This window comes from Leptinotarsa decemlineata, unplaced genomic scaffold (genome assembly GCF_025532065.1).
Source record: "Leptinotarsa decemlineata unplaced genomic scaffold, Ldec_3_MD MMD2_tig00026347_RagTag_RagTag, whole genome shotgun sequence".
Lineage (NCBI taxonomy): Eukaryota > Metazoa > Arthropoda > Insecta > Coleoptera > Chrysomelidae > Leptinotarsa > Leptinotarsa decemlineata.
In genome coordinates this window covers 2369009-2396182 of record NW_027412698.1, presented here as the reverse complement: position 1 = coordinate 2396182, position 27174 = coordinate 2369009, and the positions used below count along the sequence as shown (strand labels likewise).

The window sequence follows — 27174 nt, the reverse complement described above, 5'->3', positions numbered from 1 at the left end:
CTTCTATTTTGAAACAGTTGCTATCCTCTCCAGCTCGTACTAATCGGATGGTGTGTTTACCATAGGAAACATATTGATAATCATTGAAAATATTCAAGAAATGCTTGATAGGTATAAGCATGTTGAACATTGAAGATGTAGTTTGAATGATGCCGGAGCTGTTGGGGTATGTCCATCCTGAGATGGCCAAGTGTTTGATATCTTCATCGGTTTAGGTGAGGAAGCCTCTGACAGTACTAACAATTCCAACTTCACGAACTGCTTCCAATTCCTTACCATTCTGCTCATATACAGCAGATTGAAACATGAAAGCACCAGCATTATTCACAAAGGACACTCGACCCTCTCCTTCATTCCTCTCAATTTTTCCGCTGATAAATAGCAGGCTATCGTACAAAGCATCATAGGCATCGGATTGGTTAATGTTGATTTCGATGACGTCATTATTGCGAAAAGATTTGACATACGGGTAATAGGTTCGCCATTCTACCTTTTGTATGGACTCATCGTTTTGCGGTTTTCGACAAATGTTGAACACTTGATTGGACAACATGATAACCCAGAGATTTCAGGAATAATTTATTTTCCGTTGACAGTTGTTGTTGACGATGTTTGAAGGTCTTGGTGAAGACTGACGTGGTGGTTGGTGATGAGTTATTCTGATGGATAGCCAGCACCATACTTTCGCTTCAATTCCAAGCGAATTATTATTTCTTCGTTGCGAAAATCAATGAGCCTAGAATGTTGGTCGAGCACTCGCAGCGTAATATTGTTTATTTCGTCTCTATGTGCAATAGGTAGGTAGATGAGGTGATTAGGCGTTTCGTCAATTGCGTATCCTGGATCAACATCAACAGCAAATTCGTATATCGTATGAGACGGTGTGTCGTTGTAGAAGGCTCCAAACGTAATGTTGCTATCTATGTGTATGGTACGTACTTTAATGATATCAACAGGTAGATCGGATGCGTAATGCAAGTTGGGTTTGAACGGTAGACGAAAACCCCAAAATGTGAGCCAAGCTATTTGCAGGTTGGAAATCAATTGAATGTTTCAAACAAAATATTTCACTCTTTAGCTTATTATTGTTCGGCTTGAGATAGAAAAATTCTTGAGGATTTTCCTTGTATGTTTTAGGTACAATGTATTTGCTGACTAAAGCTTCAATATCACCAATTTCATAAGATCCAGAGGGGATATCGATAGTTTTTTGTTTAGTTTTGTCACCATTTTGTAATAATAGAATTTCGTGTCTTCTTCAATGTTCGGTATACTGTTGTACGAATGGAAACTGAGCAAAGCTAAACGGTATTCTGAATCGGAATCCAATCGAATGGGTGGATTGAAATCGATGGAAAGTGTCGAAGAACGACTCGTTAGAGTTAATATCATAGACATGACTGATACATTTTTCACATGTACACACCTTAAATAAACAACAACAACAACAATATTTCAAATCATTTATTTCTACAATAATAGCATTCTCTTTGTGAGCTAACAGGACCATAATACATTGCATTTTGTAGCGATGATGACGCAGCTTCATGTCGATAATGGATGAAACATGGTAAACGAATCTGCAAAGCGAATCGATGTTGGTAGTCCTTTGGTAATTTATGCCATACATCCAATAATTCCCAAGGTTCAGCATTCTCAATCAAATAGCCAATCGATAGAGTTTTCAATTCAGAATCGGTTAGATCCCGCAAAGATTTATCTCTAGACATTTTTGCAGGCATTGTGAAGTAGAAATTGTAGGCACAAATGTCCACAATTACTCTGATCAAAGTTTTGATGTCGATCATTGTTATATGTAATCGTTGAACCCATTCCCAAATATCGAACCAATTCCATTGGAGGTTTGGGATTATCAAAATTATCAAAATATTGTACGGCATTGCCGTTTTTAATGTAAGCTACCCAATGAGTGCCTGCATTCAATTGAGAATCCAAGTTCAAAACAGCACATTCTCGCAACCGTGGACCACAAGTTGGCAACGTATTACGCATAAAGACTCCACGAAAATGTGGTATTTCCAATTGATGGGTACATTTTTCAATTTCTGAATCATATAATGCTCTATGGGGTAGCTTCAACAGGATTTTTTTTGCTTTTTCAAATAAAGACCTCGTCCTTTGCGATGATGTTGTTTTTTTAGAAACAAACCATATCCTCGAGGTGTTTTGCGCAGGTACAAACCGGAACCCAAATGTTCCATAGCTTTATTGTGACGTTGATCTTCTTCGAGATTCTTTTTGGCATTTTTTGCATCTATCACGGTTTTTGCGATTGCGCTCGCTCCCCCTGCCAATGAACCCAAAGCTGAAAGGCCTGCAAATATGGGTATTAGTGGAAGGATTCCTCCAGATTTTGCTTCGAATGGAATTATCCTTGCTATACGTATCTTCTTACGTCCTCCAGCTTTCTGAACAGCCATTTTTGCCGCCTTGAGAGCGGATGCCGCGGATTTCTTTACATCATTCGTTGTGGGCTTCCAATTTTTGATTATATTTTGCAAAATGCTGCGTTGAAATGTTTTCATACTTCCCATTCCTAATTTGCGTTTGGACTTCATGACTCCGGTGACGAAGAGAGCGCTCGCTTTCTCACCAAGTAATGCGTCCTTAGATTCCACTCGTTGCCACGCCTTTTTTTTTCAGATCTTTATCGGCTCGATGTCGAGCTTCAAGAGACTTATCTTGCGAATATACCAAGTCGTGCTGTTTACAAGCCGAGTCTAATGGATTAATACCAGGATCACCTCGTGCAAGACGTTCTTGTAGTTTCGTACCAGGACCGCAATACTGATAACCAGGTAAGTGTAATTCGAATGGCAGCTTATTGATTAGCGTATTGACGACACCTTCTCCGCGATGAGTCAACATTAGGAATGATGGATGACATCAATGTGCACGCTACTTATTGAAGTGAAACTCCCAAACACCAATCAGAACATGGAAGTCGTTCCACAAGACAATACGTTACCCATAGACAACTTGGACTATTTGAATGATGGTGTCAAGTATCGAAATAAACATGGCAAGTTGTTGCCCAATTCGTTTCGCGCCATCATATGTGGTCCATCAGGGTGTGGAAAAACCAACACAGCATTATCGATATTATTTCATCCGAATGGAGCCAAATTCGAAAATGTCTACGTGTACTCAAAGTCGCTTTATCAACCCAAGTATCAGCTGCTTAGAGAGATATTGGAAAAAACTAAGGGAGTCGGTTATTTCCCATTTCAAGACAACGAAGAAATTCAGAGTCCAGAGGCGGCCAAACGAAATTCCATATTCATATTCGATGATGTAGCCTGCGATGGTCAGCAGAAAATTCGTGAATATTATTCCATGGGTCGGCATAAGGACATTGACGCCATCTATTTGTGTCAGACGTATTCCAAGGTACCCAAACAACTTATACGTGACAATTGCAATATGATTGTATTGTTGAAGCAAGACGAAATGAATTTGAAACATGTATTCGATGAACACGTCTCTCCCGACATGTCTTTCGATGGATTCAAGAAAATGTGTGCCGAATGTTGGCGTGACAAGTATGGAACTTTTGTCATTGTCAAGGAATGCGATTTGAATAAGGGGCGATATCGAAAAGGTTTCGACAAGTACATAAGTGTGTGTGAATAGAGATGAAAACGTTATTCGTCAATATGAAACCACTCAAGAAGTCGATGTTGTGCGCAAGAACAAAATCAATGAAATTTCAAAAAGTATAAGAAAAAAGTATCTAGCTCTGAAATTGGGAAAGTCTGAAGAGGATGAATCTTTACAAAAGTTTTTTCAACCTATATCGAAGCCGCTGAAGGATATTGTTGAAATCTCCAAAAAATCGGTGGGCCATTTGAGACATGTCAAAAAGGAGGAGAAAGAGGAAATAAAGACGGAACCATCATTCGATCAATCTCGAGCATTTGAAGAAACACAATTTTTACCACTTGAAGATGTTGCAGAGACGTCGGGAAAGGATGATGAGGTATTCCACGAGTCGCCATCACCGCCACCACCACCACCATCAATAGAAAATATTTCAGAGGAGAGTAAGATGGAATATCTGGAGCAATATCCACCTATATCACACAAATATGTCATGAAACACTGGGCTAAAGACGACTCAATCGATAAGTATATGGACCAGTTTATGACGAGTCCTCTTCGAAATAGATTCTCGGTAGAAACTACATTGACTTTGATAAACGTGGTAATATCGCTGCTCCGGAAGTATAATGACACAACTGCAAAAATTGAAATTTTACAGGACAAGCAACTGAAAAATAATTTTAATTTGTCTTAATAAAATGACTTACAGATTTGGTTTGATTCGTTTATGAGAGTAGCTTGTAGACATTGTGGTTTATTATTGCAACTTTTAAGTTATTAGAATTTATAAAATAATAAATAACACCCTCACAGCATCCAGTACCATGTAAATACGTCATTGTTCTTCTGAAAATACATCATAAATTTTACACTTCTGTCGTTATAGGAGTAAGGAATACAAGTAAAAATATTTAGAAAATGTGATGAAAAAGTTTCTTGGAACAACAATAATTATCAAAATAGTTTGAGATTGATTTAACAACAAATTATAGAAAAACCAAAATACAAAGAACCAAAATTATTATTTGACAATCAGGATTAAACAAATATACAATTTTTTTTTTAATTTCTAATTATTTAAGACTGTCATAAAAGGGTTTGTAGAAGGAGGGAATCATATTATTGTTTATCAGACTCATTAAGTCTTTTAACTTATTTCCTGGAATAGGAATCTTCCTGCTGTAAGCAGGTGTTAAAGAAAGGCTTTCTTCAGCACGTGATATTCTTTTTTTAAAATCAACCTCTTTCCACTCAACTTCCTTAAAACTATTTTTATACTGAAAAACATCACTCCCCTTTTCGAATCGAATTTGTTTTATTTCAGACACCTTAAAAGGGTTACCTTCTGTATCCTTGATAACATTAAGGGGCATCCTGTTATAAAGTGACTTAAAATCAAAAAAATCTGCATAACCCATTTCTTTAACTTTTAAGGGCTCACCCTTCTTTTTGGCATTTCTAATTACTGAAACATATTGGTCAGGAACATAAATAGGTCCTGATCGTTTGGTCCTTTTTAAATTTCTTTCTATAATGCTATGCACTGCATCACCCTCATTCTGAGTGTGACCTCGAATGAGGTATTTATGAGTTATGGAATGGACATCCAGATGTCCGACAGCAAACAAGTACATTGCCATCATGTACCTGCAAATTAAATAAGAAAATTAGTAGCCAGCCTTCCTTACTCAAAAACCTAATCCCCTTTTGTTTTCTACTCACTTATTTTTTTGTTGCCCACCACAATTGTCTGAATAAAATATTATGTCACTTCCTGGTCTGCTTCTTGAGAGCTCTTCAATGTATAGGTATACTCCAGTGGCGATTTCATTAACTCCTCGGTTACCTAATCCTTCATGCCAAAAATAGCAATTAGTTTTTGATGTCATAATTTCGGTTACCTGAAGAAAAAAAACAGTTAGTTGCTTTATTTGATGATTATTAATGGTGGTTGATAGAACTTACTGTGAAGTTAAAGCAGTTTAGTCGAGATTTGTAAAAAAATGTTGAAGTTTGCCCCATCGGGACGGGTAGTACAGCTTGTAAATCATAAACCACAAGTTGTATTTCGGACTTTGCTGCCTTTTCTTTATCCAAAGCCTTTTCGATTCTGCTAAGTTTTTTTTCTTCTTGGTGTTTTTTGAACTCTTCTTCAAGCCCGGATTTGTCTACTGCATTCTTGTAACTCTCACACCGATCACACTGATCCTTTTTGGGTATAAAAAACCCAATATTAAATTCGGTATTGAATATTTTGGCAAATGCATCATAGTTCACAGCAGGCTTATTGACCATAGAACGTTCTGAGCAATAATGCCTATGAATGTCAGCTATTGTTAATGCACCATCTATAAACTCCCGTGATGTGTCTCTCCTCACATAGTGACTCTCTATTCGGGGAATTTTATTAATGTGATGCCTTACAGAATTTAAAATTTCATCATCAATCTTCTTGTGTTTGTTATGTTTTCCCCGGTTATCTAATGGTGCGAATCCGTTTCCTGATAATTTTCCATCGATCACAGTGCGGACTGCCCTTTCACTGATCCCAAGAGTGTTGATGAAAAATGTTTTGCATATCCTGATTTTCTTATCATTCATAAAATAAAAACAGCAATTCGGCTTTCTTGGTCGACAGGAAGATATGCGACGGTATTTAAGTTCAAGTTTTTCAATGCACGAATATAAATAATCCCGTTGACGCTGTAACGATCCCAAAGCCCAGTATTCATTAAACTTCTGAACTCTCTTTTCATAGGGGAAGTTCTTTGAGCATGACAAAACACATTTATCGGAACAGGGGGGTCTCATCTTCCGGGCCTCGATAGTTTTGTTAGTTCTAGATTTGTAACTTTTTCCCGAATTTTTTAATCTTTTAGCAACATTTTGTTTCCAATTCTTTTCATTTCTGGTCCTTTTCTTGGCTTTTTTAGGTTGAGAATCTTCTGATCCGGTTGCTTCATTTGAGTCAGGTGCTGAAATGTCTTTGTTGATAGGCAGTGAAGCCGAGGACGTGATGTTTTCTGTTGAGGACTCTTCGCTTGACGATTCATCGCTTGGCTCATACAGGTCACTCGAACCCGAAGAAAATAATTTTTCATCATCCGAACTGATAGGGCTGGCATATTGCTTACAAGGCTCAAGTTTTCGTAAGGCTAATTTTGTAGGAGTTGAACTATGAATGGCATACCTTGGCCACATAGAAATCTGGGGCCCTTCCTTGGTCGGGTCGTCATCTTCCATTCCAGGCTACGAATATAAAAAAATTATGTAATTTTTATCCTTTCCAAAGTTGTTATTTTTATATAAATAATTATATTTTCGGGATTGTTTCATCCTACAAAGAAACTCACCCAAAATTAAATACTAAATGAAACATTGAGTAATTGATAAAAACGCACCTCATGTAATGAAGTCCCATGAGATGTCGTTGGCTGACTTCTCTCTGACACGTCCCTTTGTTTACCCATGTTTTCATAAGCAAGACGCATTATTTTTTTTGTACGATCGCTCATTATTAATCAATATTTATATCTATGTCCAGTAATTCGGATAACTTTCGCCTGAAAAATTAAAAATCGCCAAATTAATTCGTAATAATACAAAATTTAAATCATCTTTTGGGTGCAACAATGACAAAAAGAGCATTTAGGTCGTATTATTATTTCAATATTTACTGCGACATTGACGGAAAGTACAGTTATGACAAATTAAATGAATATTTATCGAAGTAAAATAACACAAAGAACACTTACGTCGTTGTAGCGCTGAAAATAAGTTTCAATCTTGTAGCAAACAGCAGTTGAGTCGATATCGTTCCGGATACTGATGAAAACACTTTCACATTTAAACACAAGTGAACAATGAGTCGTTTTTCTGCCGGAGGGGAAGGTAAAAAAGTATTCTGGTTATAACGACTGATCTTCCCTCTCGTGGCGAATTTTGTAAGTACAATTATGTCGATTTACAAACATATAGTAAACGCATTTTTGAGCCCGCCAACACAATAATGTCAATTTCACACAATTTTACAGTTGCGTCATTATACTTCCGGAGCAGCGATATTACAACTGAAGGATTCACATTCAAAGGAACTCCAGGGCTATATAATTTGATCTTTCTCGATGAACCTGAAGACTTCAATAAGGAGGATCAAGCCTCTTATAAACGTTTGTTGGACTTAACACAAGCCCACCTGAATGCCAGAGGATTCATGAAGGGAACTCAGAAATGGAAATGGTCCGGCATAATAAGAACTATGTTTCGAACTCAAACACTTGGTAAATGTTACGATAGCAATGATGTTGTTGGTTCCAGCACTCTACAAACGAAGGCCATCGATACTCATCGTTGGATATATAATGACAAGCCCTTCGAGTATGTGTATTGGGATGATCCGAACGAGTTATGCGATAGATTAAAGCTGCTTATAGCTTCGAAAGATGCTGGAAATACGTCACATGACAATGAAATTACAGCTATATTCAATGAACTCAGAGAAGCCAACATTATTCAATAATAAATCATCTGAAAATGACATGTATTTTATTCCAAAAATATAATGTGATGAATAATGCAAAAACAACATGGAAAGCGTACCAAAAAAATGTCAAAAATTTTATTCGAAAAAAGCATTCATTTTGTCACCTTTATCGTATCGAAAAAATGACAAAAATTCAATGCGTGGAAACAAGCATTTTTTTGAACACTTTGATCACGTTGAAAAACACATATTACTAGAATCATATCGATGTGGGTCATATTTCCATCATGACTATCGACAAGTTCGGGCGTAGCTCCAATAGGAAGCGAAAGCATTCTACAACATCAGCTGTAGGCAGTAGTGTAGGTTTGCTACATACGCCCGATGGCAACATCGATTTTGATAATTTGAAATTGTGTAATGTGAAGAGACCTACGAACGCATCTGATGCAGTCAACAAAGAGTACATGGATGAAGTTGAGAAAAAAATTGATGTGACTATATGGAATCAAAGTGGTCGATATCAAAAACAAATGGTTCAAGTGAATGAAAATCTGACAAAACTGCGAGAGCAAGTCGATCAATGCCAACTACAAATAACGCGAGTTAATGATAAAGTAGCAAACATGAGTAATGACATTAAAAAACAGGAGAATGTGAACAAACGATTCGATAGTAAATTTCAATCACTTAATACCAATTTTGTTCAAATGGTACAAACAAATATGGTACGCAATAACGAGGCGGTGGTGCGTTACCAAAAATTCAATCAACAATATGTTAGTGATATTGAAAGTAGTCGAGCAGATTTGCTGAAGAAAATAACAGAAATCACCGATTTGGTTCATTCTCACAACAAAACGACATGATGGAGCACTTTCAAGGTGATATTTCCAAACAAATTTCCAAAATAAATTCGGATATAGCGAAAGTACACTCTGATATCAAGGAAATCAACACGATAAAAAATGTAGTTTTTGCATCAACATAATAAAATAACAAGTTTGATAATCTCGACCATCAGTCGCGTCACATGGCTTCCAAAGACAAGATTCAACTTGTCCGTGAACTGCATAAACCAATTGAAGAAAATTTCCTCGACGTCGTACCATTATCAAAGGCCTGGATGATCTGTGGCAGATGGACTTGGCTGAGATGAGATCCTACGCTCATCAAAATCGAAATTTCAAACTCATTCTCGTCGTCATCGATTGTTTTTCGAAATTCGTGTGGACACGACCGTTGAAATCGAAAACGGGAGAAGAAATCACAAAAACATTTTCGGATATTTTGGAACATACGAAGCGATGCCCAAAAAATTTACAAACCGATCAAGGGACCGAGTTTTACAACAATAAGTTTCAAACTTTAATGGCACCTACAAATGGTTGAATGTCTTGCCTGAAATAACGAAATCCTGCAATGATACGCGACACTCGAAGACGGGCATAGAACCATCGAAAATCAACAAAGCCAACGAAAAACAAATTCTCAAATCAATATACGCCCATCTGAAAATAGCTGGACCGAGAAAATTCAAGGTCGGCGATGTTGTGCGAATCAGTAAGGCAAAACATGTTTTCGAAAAAGGTTACACACCCAATTGGACTACGGAATTATTCAAAATTATCCAAGTCAACATTACCAACCCCGCCACCTTTATGCTAGAAGATATGCAGGGTGCACCTATCAAGGGTGCTTTCTATGGGGAAGAATTGCAAAAAACTGCAAATCCCTATATATATCTCGTGGAAAAAGTGTTGAGAAAAAAAGGCAAAAGAATGTATGTTAAATGGTTGGGTTTGGATAACAAACCCAAATTTTGTATAGAATCTTATGAAAAACAAGCACGCTGACATAGTATTGGAGGGGCCTTTTGTGTAGAAATGATGTTCAACAAACACAATATCTGAATTCGACCACGTGATCTGAAGGTATAAGAGCACATGCAAATACAAAAGGATATTCAGTTTGAAAAATGTCTCTCGATAGTGGTTATGGTAGTGGTGAAGTCGAAGTAATGTGTGATAGTGGTGATGAAGATTACAACGAAACTCTAAGTGCAATAGACAGAGCATTGGGGCAGTACGAGATGGCTGCTCGAAACGAACGGCAATTGCTATTAATGACATCACCCATGTCATCTTATGAGATTCAATGTGGTCTAAGTCCATCCAGAGACTTTAGCCCATGCATCCTTTTGAAGCAACAATTCTCCATTCGTTCCATCAATTTAACAACTTATGAATGGGCGACCCTCATTGACATTCTGCAACAAGTAAGGGAAAATTTCTTTGATTCACAAATCGATGGGTATGTAGATGAATATGATCCGATCACAACACGTTGCGGGGACTACATATACGTCACACAGTACATCGAAAGTGATACCAAACAAATTTCCATTTCCAAGGATACAACAAACATGGAGCTGTTTCAACAAGATGTAAATGATATCCTGAACAATCATATGGGGGTGCTGTCAGATCGTATCGCTATGCTAGATGCTTTGAACTTTTGTGATTATTATCGAGGTGTTTACCATATTATTCAATCATGGTTACATGAAAATAAAACTAATTTGACTTTGGAAGAAATTATAGAAGGTTTTTGTCAGGCCTCATCTATAGATAGTCTGTATGCTAATGCTTTACGTGAATATTCATTTTATTATAAACAAAAGCTACTGTATGATTTATGTAATAGATGAGAAAATTCAATGTTTACCTTTTTTATAGCTTAACCCTCTATTGCACAAGATCGAATTTTTCTTCAAAAAAATTTCAACTGTGTATTTCGGCTTGTAAAATACATGAAAAATAGTGAAAAATTATTGAACCATTATTTTCAAAAACTTTACATTTTTAAACTTGGTTCCCAATTGGGAACATTGTACAAAGAAAGAACAGTTATAATTTGAAATATTTATTCTCACTGCAGTGAATATCAACAATGATACTCTACAAAACATCTTTTTTCATCGTATAAACATAGGTATACTTTACATTTAGAACAAAACATTCTACTTTTTCCATTGCATCCGTCCAATCGCAACGATTGCGTTGTTGAGAATGTTGGGGCCAGTGACCAATTCCATCAGTTCTGGTTTCAAATGGAGGAGAAGACTCTTTTGCTTCCTTTTTTTATATTTTGACTCGAGAGATGTATTGCTTGGTCTACCTCTCTTATTGCTCACTACATTACTAGATCCTATTGTAGTCAGCACTTTTGCTAACTCAATCCTGAACTGTAAGAGAGGCATTTTTCCATGCCCATCTGGCTGGTCCTGATTGTGGTGTTCTGAAATGCGTCTGTACAACAACCAAGCATTACATATGACCACATCTATCATATGGAAAAACAGATTATGATACGATTTTTTAGATCTAGTACGAATTGAACCGAATAAAGCACTGTCATATCTACCATCAACTTCATGAATTCATCCGTGAAAAATAAATTGAAAATTGCATAAGGAGTGCATAGTTCTAAAATTTCCTCTAGTAAATCAGTAGAACCACAAAATTTCACCTTGTCGTTGTCTGTGAAAGTTTGATTTTCTGTCCACTCTAGCTTGCGCACTTTAGAATTTGCAGAAGATGTAGCGTTTATGAAGTTACTTAGAGGTAGTTCATCTTCAGATTCAAAATTTGTCAATGTTTCATCCAAATTCTGGTATTCTGGAATGTGATCGTCTTCATCTGCAAGGATTGAATCCTCACTATCACTCGGTATACTCCTAATTTTCTGAGAATGGTCACTCTTCCCATAGAAGGATTTCGTGGTGATGGATTGCCAAGTTTCATCCATTTTGTGTTTTCAACCGCCTCTACACAGTGTTCCCAAATGGGTACGATTATCTAAAATCAAATTTAGCGGATCAGTACTCATAAAGTAATAAAAAACAGTAAATAATTACCATAAGCAGGTTATAATTCACCCAAAACTATTTTTTCAACGCAAAAATTGGTTTCCAAATGACAATAACAACCCCATCAAAAACGTGATAATGGATAACGTCAAACGTCCATGACACGTTCTCCTATTTTAATAGTTACCAACTATGTAGTGCCCTGCCATCTACGAATTAGTAGATGAACTTATTAAACAACGTTCCCGAGAGGGAACTACGGTCACACCACGCTTTACAAATGCAATTTGAAGGAATTGAGATGATTTGATGCACTTGGTTCCCAAATGGGATCCGAATGCATAGAGGGTTAACAAATCTGGTGGTTCGCTGCCATCCTCAATTGTAAGCATACAATCGCATACTTTATAAATAAAACACATACAAAATATAATTGTTTTTTCCTTTTTTCAAAATCCTCATTTCAAAAATACAACAAAAAATCACTTTTTTTATTTCTTTTATTACATTAGTATACATCAAGTAATTGTAATTGCTTTCTCAAGTGATATTTGAGTCTTCTAGGATACTATAGTGCCCCCAAAGTAATGTGTCATTTGAGTCTCTCAATAGAAACCGTTTGTCATCGAATGGACTCAAAGCAATTTTGTTTTGTTCAATTGAATATAAATTATGAGACTTTGACTGAATAATCCTCTGAGTTGATGTCTTTTGAATTCGTTCGAATAAACAATTCAAATAATCCTGGAAAGTTATTTTTTGTTTCACTACATTATATTTGATACCCTTTGCCTTTTTACTACATTTCCCCCTTTCAACCAAAAAAGAATACATTTTCGATCTAAGACCAATAAATTCGGTCATTATATGTCCATTATTTTCATCTTTCATTAACCCCACCACCTTTTTGTTTCTTTGAGGAATATTATATATATTATCTGTTGGATAATCACTCGTATCAAATTTATGCCAATCTTCTTTGATAGTGGCATATACATCATCACAAACGAGTTCATAAATTAGACTATCTGTATCAGTATAAAGCAATTTACAATTGTCAATACCGAATTTAGGTAACATGTATTGATAATGGAAATCATACACCACAGTTTTTGATAGGTCCAAAATAGCCATTCCAATATATAATGGTTTATCAAAAATTATCTCAGTTTTTCTCATTTCAATTGCTATCAAGTCTTTCTCTATAACAGTTCTATCAACAAATTTTGGACTTGCAATCAAATTTTTTGCTCCATACCTCCCCTCCCATTTTCTAACTAATTTAATAATTCTGTGGTTCCTTTTGTTTTCCATTGTTTTGCCAAAACAGGCATTATTCATTAGTTTATAGAGGTTTTTCTCAAAATTATTTTTTGAGGTAGCTCTTAGTTTGGTGTTGAAGTCAATGTATGACTTCAACCAAGCAGCTTGTTTGAATTTCAGAACACGATGTATTCTATTGAGAATCATTCCATTTGCTAGATACTGCTTTAAATTCCTATAATGTAAAACATACTTTTCTTTTGCAAAAAGAGTTGTCATCAATTTGGGTATTTTTGAATTTGGAGGTTTACGATGTTCTGGAGCTAACGGTAAATCTTTGTGTAAATCATGTAAATTTTCGGGATATGACAAGTCTACTTCTAAAATATAACCCTCAGATGATTCATCTGATATTTTGGTTACATCAAAATTTTCAAAATTTTCCATCCATTGAAATCCTTTATAGGGGAGATACTGACACATTGCATGACCATACAGATTATTCACATCATAGTACATAATGTATTTGGACTGTTGTGAAGAATCATAGTCAGCATATATTTATTATTAGCCTTAGAATAACGATTAGATGTCTGAGATACACCCCCTCGAATACCCTTTTCCAAAAATAATAAAACGTCAACATCTTGTATGGTTTCCAATTTGCATTTTGTGTATTTCATCATGCAGCTCCAAGTATAGCCAGGTAATGTATAAAAATGAGCAGGATCCAATTTATAAGTCATGTGACATTTATCACGAAAATTTTCGAAAACCACACTCAATAACATTATGTCAGTTTTCATGTAAAGATCGCTGTACTCCCCCAAATTTTTTATTTTGAATGAACTCCAAACGTGTTGTGCATGTTCGTAGTATATGTACATCATTTAATTTACTGTAAAACTGCTCGATACTTGGTAGCTGCTTCTCATCCAACTTTTCTACGTTGGTGATGTAATCATAGGGAAATACTCGTTTTCGAGTCAGTAATTTGACTACTTCAGGGTGTAAGAGATGGAATTCGTTTTCCAAAATATGGAACTCGTCTTCAGCTAGAGTGGAAACGAGCGCATCCAAAGAGGCTCCTAAGAAACGAAATGAATCAATGAATCTGAATTTGATGTCTGTATTTTCATCATACTTGGTGACTGAAATATATTTTTCTTTATTCATTGGCAATAGACTCAGTCGTCCATTCTTTGCCAAAGCTCTGATTATTATATGACAATCATACCCGGAAAAATTATGAAACACCACCGGAACCACAAAAGTTTTTTTGTACAGTAAGTTGCACTGCGCATGTGCAAAACCCCGAAAATCCCCATTGAAATGATTATGATCTCTTGTGATCTTATCATTGTCTCTAAAAGGTTTTTCACAAGTATGACAATTTTCGGTGGCATCATTCAAATTAATGTTTTCATTCATGGGTATAATATTTTTGATTTTTGATTGAATGAGTAAAGCTTCATCCTCCATTTGTTTTGAGAACCACTCCATACAATCAGGTCCTCGATAACCTTTGAAATGAGATAGAGAGTCATCATAGGAACATTTTACATAATAACCTGCGCTACAAGCAACATGTTTTTGATAACGAGATGAATTCAAGTCTTTTTTCTCTTGGAATGGCAAAAGTAATGATTCAAAATCAGCGTATGTAACAAATGGAATTTTTTCCTTAAAAACATAATCTTTGAACTGTATAAATTTTTGTTTCGAAAAAGAAATTTTACATTCATTCTTCATGTCAACACATTCAACACGGTGTGCATTCACTTTTTCTTGGCTAGTGAAATGATTCAAACAACGATCGCAAAAAAAAAGCTTGTGATCATTTTTTGATACTTGAGATGACAATAATCTAGAGAGATTCTTTATCCAACAGTAATGATATGTAATTTCAGTTTCATCCTCATCAGTTTCCAAAGACCCATATTTTTTTGGTTTCACATGATACTCATTTTGAATCAGTAGTAAATTGACATGCCTATCCATTTTATCATTAGTCAAACGAGCTGGTACTACATTAAATTTTGATTTCTTTTTTTTCTTTTCCAAAGTGTACACATTAATAGAGATATTGTTGAGCTTTTCGAATCTTGTTATTTTGTTCAACTTCATAGGCATCTCAATATCCTTCAAATTCAAAACTTGTGAGAAATGTGGGTATGAAGAAGTCCTATTTGTATTATTTCCAGAATGAATTGGATACAAAGCACTGACAATCGACCATGCGAAACATGCATTGTCATTATTTTTAATATTGATACACGCCATTTTTTTGGCAATTTGATGTGGAAGTTCAATGAAAGATGAACCATTTCCTATTTCAAATTTATTGATATTAATTTCCAAATTGACTATACCCCTTAAAGCCCAACCACTATCTCGTTCCTGAAATTAGGATAATTTATTGAAAATTATTTCTTTGATATGTTGTTGAAACCAATTTTTCAATTCAGTCACATGGTCAATAACAACATTTTTTGAATGAAAATATTTAAATTCACTCATGGATTGATTATTATTATTTTTGATATATTCCCCACAAAAAACAGAATTTACTTTAACAGGTCCTTTTTTTTTTCAAAATACGAGTAATTCTATTTTTGAAAAGAAAATATGCATCTTCAAAAAATTGTTCAACATCTATGTGTTTCAAATTTATAATAACTCCAGTTCGTATGCGTCTTGCAAAAGAGGATTGAATATCCTCCCATTTTACCCTTCCACTTCTTTTCTCTTTTAATGATTCACCACCACCACCCACATGTTCATTAAATATTTTTTTGACTAACATTCGAAAGCGTTTCAAGTGAGATAAATTTGTTTGCAATTTCACAAAAGTGCCGTGAGTCACATCTGAATTCAAAATAGCTCTATTGATCAATCTAATATGTTTATTGGCTAATTTAATCCAATGTTCACGTTCTGAAATTGTGGAGGATTTTGAAATTTCAGAAAAAGCCTTTTGAAAAATGCTAATTATACCATCACTAACCACACCCATATCCTCAGCCATGATCACAAATATCACCTGAACTTAACAATTACTAACCTTTATAATTCAATAATTTCAAATAAAATTTTTTGGGAACTATGTCCTCGAAAAACTAGTCCGTATTTCTTAGGTACGAATTTGGATAAATTTTTCTTCATCACTGGTGTGCATCTTTGTGGAAGAAAAACACTTGTCTCCTCCAAATCTATGAGGGTGGTTTCCCCATACTTGCTGTTGACAATTTTCATATCATGTATGATTTGTGGTTCGTCCTTTGGTAACTCCGATAATTTCACAGTTTCTTTCAATTCTGCAAGAGTACAGCCATTAATTTCAGAAATATCCATCTGTAAAATGAAACTATTTGAACACAAGTCCTTAAATCATGAAAAATCTACTTACATTTTTGTTTCACGATGTTGTTGTTGGTGAAAATGTGTTAAAATTTTTTGGTAACTTCTAAGTCGTTTGTCTTAGTATTTTTAGCAAACACAGTGTGACAACGTGCTACGCTGATGATAAACTCTGCGAAAGTGATTCGACTAGGTAAATTTCTGGTATTTATGATATGAATGAAGGCGTGAAAACCACTCCCTCCCTACATGTCACAGGAAGAAACATCTTCTGTGAAAAAACATCAACTGATATCTCAAACCACATTGTTTATTGATTCTTATCACTTGAAAAAAATCCAGTTGCGAAAAAACCTCAATTGGTATATCACAGGAAGTAACTTCCTCTGGGAAAAAAACATCAACTGAAATCTCAAACCGAATTTCCATTAACTTTTTCTTATCACAGGAAACAACTTCCTGTTTTGAACGCTACAAAATTCCTACATTCAGTTTCACACCCATTTTGATAAACCTTATCAAAAACCTAATTCCTTGTTGACAAACTGTTATGATCGAAAAATAAATTTTATTGTTCGGTCATTACCACAAAATCCTATTTTATTCATCAACCATGAAATTCTCCTTCTCCCATCTACGCTTCTATCTGCTATTTAAAACATGTTCTTTTACGTTTACAAACAATTGTCAGTTTTTCACTTCAATTCTGCTTTTGCAAGTGGAGTCTTGAATGGCATCGATCACATCGTCAAGAAGCACATCTATTGAGATGTTATGAAAAATGATTATATCCCCTGATACATAAAATATACGTATTTACACAAACTTTTGCTTTTATTTAGTTTCATTGAGAGCTTTCCCCTCCCCCTACCCTCAAATCATAAAATATATTTAAAACTTCCAAATTCAAATTTTTTTTCACTTAATAGTAAAACATGTTGATGTCAAGTTATATAATTCTCTCTGCTGTTTTTCAAAATATTCTCTATATCAATCAACCCTATAATGTGAGTGAAGTATTTGTTACATTCGATAATGGTGGACATAAAAATGAATCTTGGCCCTCAAATTGGGTAAAAATGATTTCATCTACAGTCAATGATGGTCAATTGACAGTTTTGGGTGTTGAAATACCAAAAACTTCAAAATTTTGGAAATTAAGACTCATTTTTGATGATAGAACATTTGGGGATTCACATTGGAGAAATGTTAAAGAAAGATTGATTTCCACCACACACCCATCACCTCTAAAAGTTTGTGCTGAATCTGATATAAAAACAATTTCTGGTCTGATCTACTTCATTACAAGTGTATCATTCCTGCAAATATCCAAATTTTGTCTCAAATATCTACATAAGTTGAAACCACTGATTTCACAATGAAAACGGTCACTATACACGAAGAACATAATGAAATCCATTATATGATTGTTTGGAGGTTTGCCTACCATGAATCGAGAAGAAAATTTTGGGAATATTTGGCAGTTGATCGAATGCGTTTCAGGAGGCGTATTGAAGAATCTGCAAAACTTATTAATCCTATTTTAAATCAAATAAATCGAAAAAATATTTATGAATCAAGATTTTTGAATAAATATTTATAATGTGTTTAATTTTTTCATTCCAACCTGAACCACAAATCAATGAGATTGAGAAATTTCCTCTTAGCCTAGGGAAATTGTCATTTTCACGCTTAATTTCAAAACCTGGCAACGTCTCATAAGTCACATCACCGTACCATCAACGTTGGACGTACACACCCTGTATTTGATGTGTTTTCCATCAACACCCTGTATTATTATTATTATTATTGCTCTTATGCCCAAATTGAGAACTAATTCGAGGGCCCAAATCGAGGTCCAACTCGAGGGCCCAAATCGAGGTCCAACTCGAGGGCCCAAATCGAGGACCAATTTGAGGGCCCAAATCGAGGACCAATTCGAGGGCCCAAATCGAGGACCAATTCGAGGACCCCCCCCGAAATCAAGGACCAATTCGAGGACACCCCAAATCGAGACGTCCAACAAGTAGGACCCACGAAAACCTACACCAAACACCCGTCACAACACCCCCCCCCTGTCACTTGTTATTCTTTCCTACACCCACACACACGCAAAGACTGCTCTTTGCACCACCACCCCCCACAAACCTCGCTGAGGGGTTGTCTTACTCTTCTACACCACCACCACCGACGACAATGACCAACGACTTCTTGCTGGACCATCGCCATCCGACTCACCATCCGAAGTCAAAATGACGCCAAACCGGCATTGACATCCTACTAGTGTGGCTCGAACTTTATGTTGTTAATGAATCAGAAACGTATATTTTTTTGCTTTTAACACATGCTAACAACTTTAATTTTTTGTATTTTTCAAATATTTCAAAGCTCACGTATTCAAAAATCACTTCATTGTGAGATATTCACCTTACAGATTCTCAAACCGGAACACGTGTTTCGCCATACAGTGGCTTCTTAGGGCGTGTGTAAATTCTTTACAGTATTTGAATTAAAAAAAATTCAAAACACAGTGTCAAAGTTATGTTGTGGGTATTGAACAGTTATTTATTCGGATTAGAAATGGTCCACAGTTTCCGCTGTCAGTTGTTGTTGACAGTTAATCTGTGGATTATCAGAAAGCTTCCGTGAGACTTTGTTTATAATGTCCGACTACAGTCTTCGTGGGATCGTCCCGTTGCACAAACAATTACTCATACACTAATATGATGCATCAAGTACTGGTTGAGAGAAACTTTGGCTTTCTACTTCTTCATATTCATAAAAGAAAATATAAATCTCATCGATAAGCTATGAAGTTTTAAAATAATTGGATGCGTTCTCAAAATACGAAAAGAAGTTTAAAGATTGTTCAAGTTTAAAAATGGTTAGATAAGTGCATTATCAATAGAAAAAACAACTGTAAATTGTTATTGATTTTTTATATGGACAAATAAAATTAATCGGATATTTTTTTTTTATTTTATTCTAATGTTTGAAAAGATCGTATAATTTGGGAACGATTAGGAATATACGATCGAACGGTGGGTAACCCATCAAATTTTCTCAAACGGAAACCAACCTTATAATTTCGCTATAAAGTTCAAAATCGATTACAGAAATTTGACATATTTGTATAGCTTAACGTGCTGGCGACTATACATCGTACCAAAGTCAAAAATGTATAAACACGATTTGAATAGTACGGTTGGCAATGCTCGTACGAGCGAGTTAAAAAATTCGAATACGAGACTCGAGTAGTCAGTTGGACTCGCATAAATAGAATCGAGTTAGCGAGTACGAATCGATGCTTCCTAACTCGAGTACCGGAATCGAGTCCAGCGTACTCGAATTAAAATAAATTTGTATTCGAGTAGGAGAGTTCTAAAGCAGGAATCGAGTCTGACTCGAGTAAACCGTACTCGGCACATCGCTAACTTTTTCTAGTTGGTTACTGAGCAATGAAATTACTATAACGAACTAGTTTGGCATACTAATTTACTGAGCTTCCTCTTCCTCTTGAAAGTGTCGAGGTGTGAAAATAGCGGTTTGGTGTTGTGAAAAAACTTCAGTAATGTAGTGAAATGTTTGAATGTGATTGTTTTCATTCTATGAGCAACTCAAATAACATTTTTATACTCCAAAATTTTCGAACGATTCTGCTGCATTGCGAATGGGTTCAATATACTCCTATTTTTGTAATCTTATGGTTGGTATTTGTGCTCAGGGTTGGTTCTGGTAATCAGATACTCAACAGGTACTCTAGTGACACACAAGGGGGTTGTACAAGCATATATAAGATATTCCTGGATAATCTGTAAACACAGCACAAACAATTACTCATACACTAATCTGATGCATCAAATACTAGTTAGGAAAAACTTTGGCTTTCTACTTCTTCATATTTATGAAAGAAAATATAAATCTCATCGATAAGGTATGAAGTTTTAAAATAATTGGATGCGTTCTCAAAATACGAAAAGAAGTTTAAAGAATGTTCAATATTAAAAATGGTTAGATAAGTGCATTATCAATAAAAAAAACAACTGTAAATTGTTATTGATTTTTTATATCGACAAATAAAATTAATCGGATATTTTTTTTCTTATTTTATTCTAATGTTTGAAAAGATCGTATAATTTGGGAACGATTAGGAATATACGATCGAACGGTGGGTAACCCATCAAATTTTCTCAAACGGAAACCAACCTTATAATTTCGCTCTAAAGTTCAAAATCGATTACAGAAATTTGACATTATTGTATAGCTTAACGTGCTGGCGACTATACATCGTACCAGAGCCAAAAATGTATAAACACGATTTGAATAGTACGGTTGGCAATGCCCGTACGAGCGAGTTGAAAAATTCGAATACGAGACTCGAGTAGTCAGTTGGACTCGCATAAATAGAATCGAGTTAGCGAGTACGAATCGATGCTTCCTAACTCGAGTACCGGAATCGAGTCCAGCGTACTCGAATTGAAATAAATTGGTATTCGAGTAAACCGTACTCGGCACATCGCTAACTTTTTCCCTACATTTTTCCAGCTATCAAATTCACACAATCGAAATGCAAGAATTTTTTGCAACTCTTGCCAAAATCACCATGAATTAAGCTCTCATTTGAAAAAATATATTTTGTTATTTCAAGATAAGGTAATCAGAAACTGTTTTTTTCATTTCTATACCCGCGTAAGCCTCAAAGCACGTATCTAGTTGGTTACTGAGCAATGAAATTACTATAAAGAACTAGTTTGGCATACTAATTTACTGAGCTTCCTCTTCCTCTTGAAAGTGTCGAGGTGTGAAAATAGCGGTTTGGTGTTGTGAAAAAACTTCAGTAATGTAGTGAAATGTTTGAATGTGATTGTTTTCATTCTATGAGCAACTCAAATAAAATTTTTATACTCTAAAATTTTCGAACGATTCTGCTGCATTGCGAATGGGTTCAATATACTCCTATTTTTGTAATCTCATGGTTGGTATTTGTGCTCAGGGTTGGTTCTGGTAATCAGGTACTCAACAGGTACTCTAGTGACACAGAAGGGGGTTGTACAAGCATATATAAGATATTCCTGGATCACGGACCCAGTTGTAAAAGTGTTTTGATTGTGTTTAACTGATAGCATCAGTGTTCTTAATACTAGTTCTATATTCCTACGATTCGTTAGGTAGAATCATGGCAGAAGTTATCATCAAGGTGATCAAGTTTCCTTAGTGTGCTCATATAAGGAGAACAACAGCCTCATCATGGATTGTGGAATTTTGATTTGTCTTCCGCCAGCGCAGTAACTGGACTTACATAAAATGTATATATTTGCATGAAAAATTTTTCGACTATGATAAAAATAAAGTATTTCAAAGAAAGAAAAAGTGTGGCTCGAACTTTATGTTGTTAATGAATCAGAAACGTATATTTTTTTGCTTTTAACACATGCTAACAACTTTAATTTTTTGTATTTTTCAAATATTTCAAAGCTTACGTATTCAAAAATCACTTCATTGTGAGATATTCACCTTACAGATTCTCAAACCGGAACACGTGTTTCGCCATACAATGGCTTCTTAGGGCGTGTGTAAATTCTTTACAGTATTTGAATTGAAAAAAATTCAAAACACAGTTTGCGTGTCAAAGTTATGTTGTGGGTATTGAACAGTTATTTATTCGGATTAGAAATGGTCCACAGTTTCCGCTGTCAGTTGTTGTTGACAGTTAATCTGTGGATTATCAGAAAGCTTCCGTGAGACTTTGTTTATAATGTCCGACTACAGTCTTCGTGGGATCGTCCCGTTGCACAAACAATTACTCATACACTAATCTGATGCATCAAATACTAGTTAAGAAAAACTTTGGCTTTCTACTTCTTCATATTTATTAAAGAAAATATAAATCTCATCGATAAGCTATGAAGTTTTAAAATAATTGGATGCGTTCTCAAAATACGAAAAGAAGTTTAAAGAATGTTCAAGTTTAAAAATGGTTAGATAAGTGCATTATCAATAAAAAAAACAACTGTAAATTGTTATTGATTTTTTATATCGACAAATAAAATTAATCGGATATTTTTTTTCTTATTTTATTCTAATGTTTGAAAAGATCGTATAATTTGGGAACGATTAGGAATATACGATCGAACGGTGGGTAACCCATCAAATTTTCTCAAACGGAAACCAACCTTATAATTTCGCTATAAAGTTCAAAATCGATTACAGAAATTTGACATATTTGTATAGCTTAACGTGCTGGCGACTATACATCGTACCAGAGCCAAAAATGTATAAACACGATTTGAATAGTACGGTTGGCAATGCTCGTACGAGCGAGTTAAAAAATTCGAATACGAGACTCGAGTAGTCAGTTGGACTCGCATAAATAGAATCGAGTTAGCGAGTACGAATCGATGCTTCCTAACTCGAGTACCGGAATCGAGTCCAGCGTACTCGAATTAAAATAAATTGGTATTCGAGTAGGAGAGTTCTAAAGCAGGAATCGAGTCTGACTCGAGTAAACCGTACTCGGCACATCGCTAACTTTTTCCCTACATTTTTCCAGCTATCAAATTCACACAATCGAAATGCAAGAAATTTTTGCAACTCTTGCCAAAATCACCATGAATTAAGCTCTCATTTGAAAAAATATATTTTGTTATTTCAAGATAAGGTAATCAGAAACTGTTTTTTTCATTTCTATACCCGCGTAAGCCTCAAAGCACGTATCTAGTTGGTTACTGAGCAATGAAATTACTATAAAGAACTAGTTTGGCATACTAATTTACTGAGCTTCCTCTTCCTCTTGAAAGTGTCGAGGTGTGAAAATAGCGATTCTGCTGCATTGCGAATGGGTTCAATATACTCCTATTTTTGTAATCTTATGGTTGGTATTTGTGCTCAGGGTTGGTTCTGGTAATCAGGTACTCAACAGGTACTCTAGTGACACAGAAGGGGGTTGTACAAGCATATATAAGATATTCCTGGATCATGGACCCAGTTGTAAAAGTGTTTTGATTGTGTTTAACTGATAGCATCAGTGTTCTTAATACTACTTCTATATTCCTACGATTCGTTAGGTAGAATCATGGCAGAAGTTATCATCAAGGTGATCAAGTTTCCTTAGTGTGCTCATATAAGGAGAACAACAGCCTCATCATGGATTGTGGAATTTTTATTTGTCTTCCGCCAGCGCAGTAACTGGACTTACATAAAATGTATATATTTGCATGAAAATTTTTTCGACTATGATAAAAATAAAGTATTTCAAAGAAAGAAAAAGTTTGGCTCGAACTTTATGTTGTTAATGAATCAGAAACGTATATTTTTTGCTTTTAACACATGCTAACAACTTTAATTTTCTGTATTTTTCAAATATTTCAAAGCTCACGTATTCAAAAATCACTTCATTGTGAGATATTCACCTTACAGATTCTCAAACCGGAACACGTGTTTCACCATACAATGGCTTCTTAGGGCGTGTGTAAATTCTTTACAGTATTTGAATTGAAAAAAATTCAAAACACAGTTTGCGTGTCAAAGTTATGTTGTGGTTATTGAACAGTTATTTATTCGGATTAGAAATGGTCCACAGTTTCCGCTGTCAGTTGTTGTTGACAGTTAATCTGTGGATTATCAGAAAGCTTCCGTGAGACTTTGTTTATAATGTCCGACTACAGTCTTCGTGGGATCGTCCCGTTGCACAAACAATTACTCATACACTAATCTGATGCATCAAATACTAGTTAAGAGAAACTTTGGCTTTCTACTTCTTCATATTTATAAAAGAAAATATAAATCTCATCGATAAGCTATGAAGTTTTAAAATAATTGGATGCGTTCTCAAAATACGAAAAGAAGTTTAAAGATTGTTCAAGTTTAAAAATGGTTAGATAAGTGCATTATCAATAGAAAAAACAACTGTAAATTGTTATTGATTTTTTATATCGACAAATAAAATTAATCGGATATTTTTTTTTCTTATTTTATTCTAATGTTTGAAAAGATCGTATAATTTGGGCACGATTAGGAATATACGATCGAACGGTGGGTAATCCATCAAATTTTCCCAAACGGAAACCAACCTTATAATTTCGCTCTAAAGTTCAAAATCGATTACAGAAATTTGACATATTTGTATAGCTTAACGTGCTGGCGACTATACATCGTACCAAAGCCAAATATGTATAAACACGATTTGAATAGTACGGTTGGCAATGCTCGTACGAGCGAGTTAAAAAATTCGAATACGAGACTCGAGTAGTCAGTTGGACTCGCATAAATAGAATCGAGTTAGCGAGTACGAATCGATGCTTCCTAACTTGAGTACCGGAATCGAGTCCAGCGTACTCGAATTAAAATAAATTGGTATTCGAGTAAACCGTACTCGGCACATCGCTAACTTTTTCCCTACATTTTTCCAGCTATCAAATTCAAACAATCGAAATGCAAGAAATTTTTGCAACTCTTGCCAAAATCACCATGAATTAAGCTCTCATTTGAAAAAATATATTTTGTTATTTCAAGATAAGGTAATCAGAAACTGTTTTTTTCATTTCTATACCCGCGTAAGCCTCAAAGCACGTATCTAGTTGGTTACTGAGCAATGAAATTACTATAACGAACTAGTTTGGCATACTAATTTACTGAGCTTCCTCTTCCTCTTGAAAGTGTCGAGGTGTGAAAATAGCGGTTTGGTGTTGTGAAAAAACTTCAGTAATGTAGTGAAATGTTTGAATGTGATTGTTTTCATTCTATGAGCAACTCAAATAAAATTTTTATACTCTAAAATTTTCGAACGATTCTGCTGCATTGCGAATGGGTTCAATATACTCCTATTTTTGTAATCTCATGGTTGGTATTTGTGCTCAGGGTTGGTTCTGGTAATCAGGTACTCAACAGGTACTCTAGTGACACAGAAGGGGGTTGTACAAGCATATATAAGATATTCCTGGATCACGGACCCAGTTGTAAAAGTGTTTTGATTGTGTTTAACTGATAGCATCAGTGTTCTTAATACTAGTTCTATATTCCTACGATTCGTTAGGTAGAATCATGGCAGAAGTTATCATCAAGGTGATCAAGTTTCCTTAGTGTGCTCATATGAGGAGAACAACAGCCTCATCATGGATTGTGGAATTTTGATTTGTCTTCCGCCAGCGCAGTAACTGGACTTACATAAAATGTATATATTGCATGAAAAATTTTTCGACTATGATAAAAATAAAGTATTTCAAAGAAAGAAAAAGTGTGGCTCGAACTTTATGTTGTTAATGAATCAGAAACGTATATTTTTTTGCTTTTAACACATGCTAACAACTTTAATTTTTTGTATTTTTCAAATATTTCAAAGCTTACGTATTCAAAAATCACTTCATTGTGAGATATTCACCTTACAGATTCTCAAACCGGAACACGTGTTTCGCCATACAATGGCTTCTTAGGGCGTGTGTAAATTCTTTACAGTATTTGAATTGAAAAAAATTCAAAACACAGTTTGCGTGTCAAAGTTATGTTGTGGGTATTGAACAGTTATTTATTCGGATTAGAAATGGTCCACAGTTTCCGCTGTCAGTTGTTGTTGACAGTTAATCTGTGGATTATCAGAAAGCTTCCGTGAGACTTTGTTTATAATGTCCGACTACAGTCTTCGTGGGATCGTCCCGTTGCACAAACAATTACTCATACACTAATCTGATGCATCAAGTACTAGTTAAGAAAAACTTTGGCTTTCTACTTTTTCATATTTATGAAAGAAAAATATAAATCTCATCGATAAGCTATGAAGTTTTAAAATAATTGGATGCGTTCTCAAAATACGAAAAGAAGTTTAAAGATTGTTCAAGTTTAAAAATGGTTAGATAAGTGCATTATCAATAAAAAAAACAACTGTAAATTGTTATTGATTTTTTATATCGACAAATAAAATTAATCGGATATTTTTTTTTTATTTTATTTTAATGTTTGAAAAGATCGTATAATTTGGGAACGATTAGGAATATACGATCGAACGGTGGGTAATCCATCAAATTTTCTCAAACGGAAACCAACCTTATAATTTCGCTCTAAAGTTCAAAATCGATTACAGAAATTTTGACATTATTTGTATAGCTTAACGTGCTGGCGACTATACATCGTACAGAGCCAAAAATGTATGAACACGATTTGAATAGTACGGTTGGCAATGCTTGTACGAGCGAGTTAAAAAATTCGAATACGAGACTCGAGTAGTCAGTTGGACTCGCATAAATAGAATCGAGTTAGCGAGTACGAATCGATGCTTCCTAACTCGAGTACCGGAATCGAGTCCAGCGTACTCGAATTAAATGAATTGGTATTCGAGTAGGAGAGTTCTGAAGCAGGAATCGAGTCTGACTGAGTAAACCGTACTCGGCACATCGCTAACTTTTTCCCTACATTTTTCCAGCTATCAAATTCACAACAATCGAAATGCAAGAAATTTTTGCAACTCTTGCCAAAATCACCATGAATTAAGCTCTCATTTGAAAAAAATATATTTTGTTATTTCAAGATAAGGTAATCAGAAACTGTTTTTTTTCATTTCTATACCCGCGTAAGCCTCAAAGCA

General features: G+C 35.1%; 1 protein-coding gene across 1 annotated transcript; it reads right to left on the bottom strand.

Annotated features, from left to right (window-relative positions):
* Positions 1-211: 211 nt before the first annotated feature.
* LOC141486174 (uncharacterized) lies at positions 212-7155 on the bottom strand. Its single transcript, XM_074183895.1, has 5 exons — positions 7026-7155; positions 5590-6873; positions 5347-5525; positions 4967-5271; positions 212-537 (listed from the first exon to the last, which is right to left on the bottom strand). Exons 1-5 carry the CDS (start codon positions 7137-7139, stop codon positions 212-214), a joined length of 2208 nt encoding a protein of 735 aa, XP_074039996.1. The 5' UTR covers positions 7140-7155.
* Between the last annotated feature and the right edge of the window lie 20019 nt (positions 7156-27174).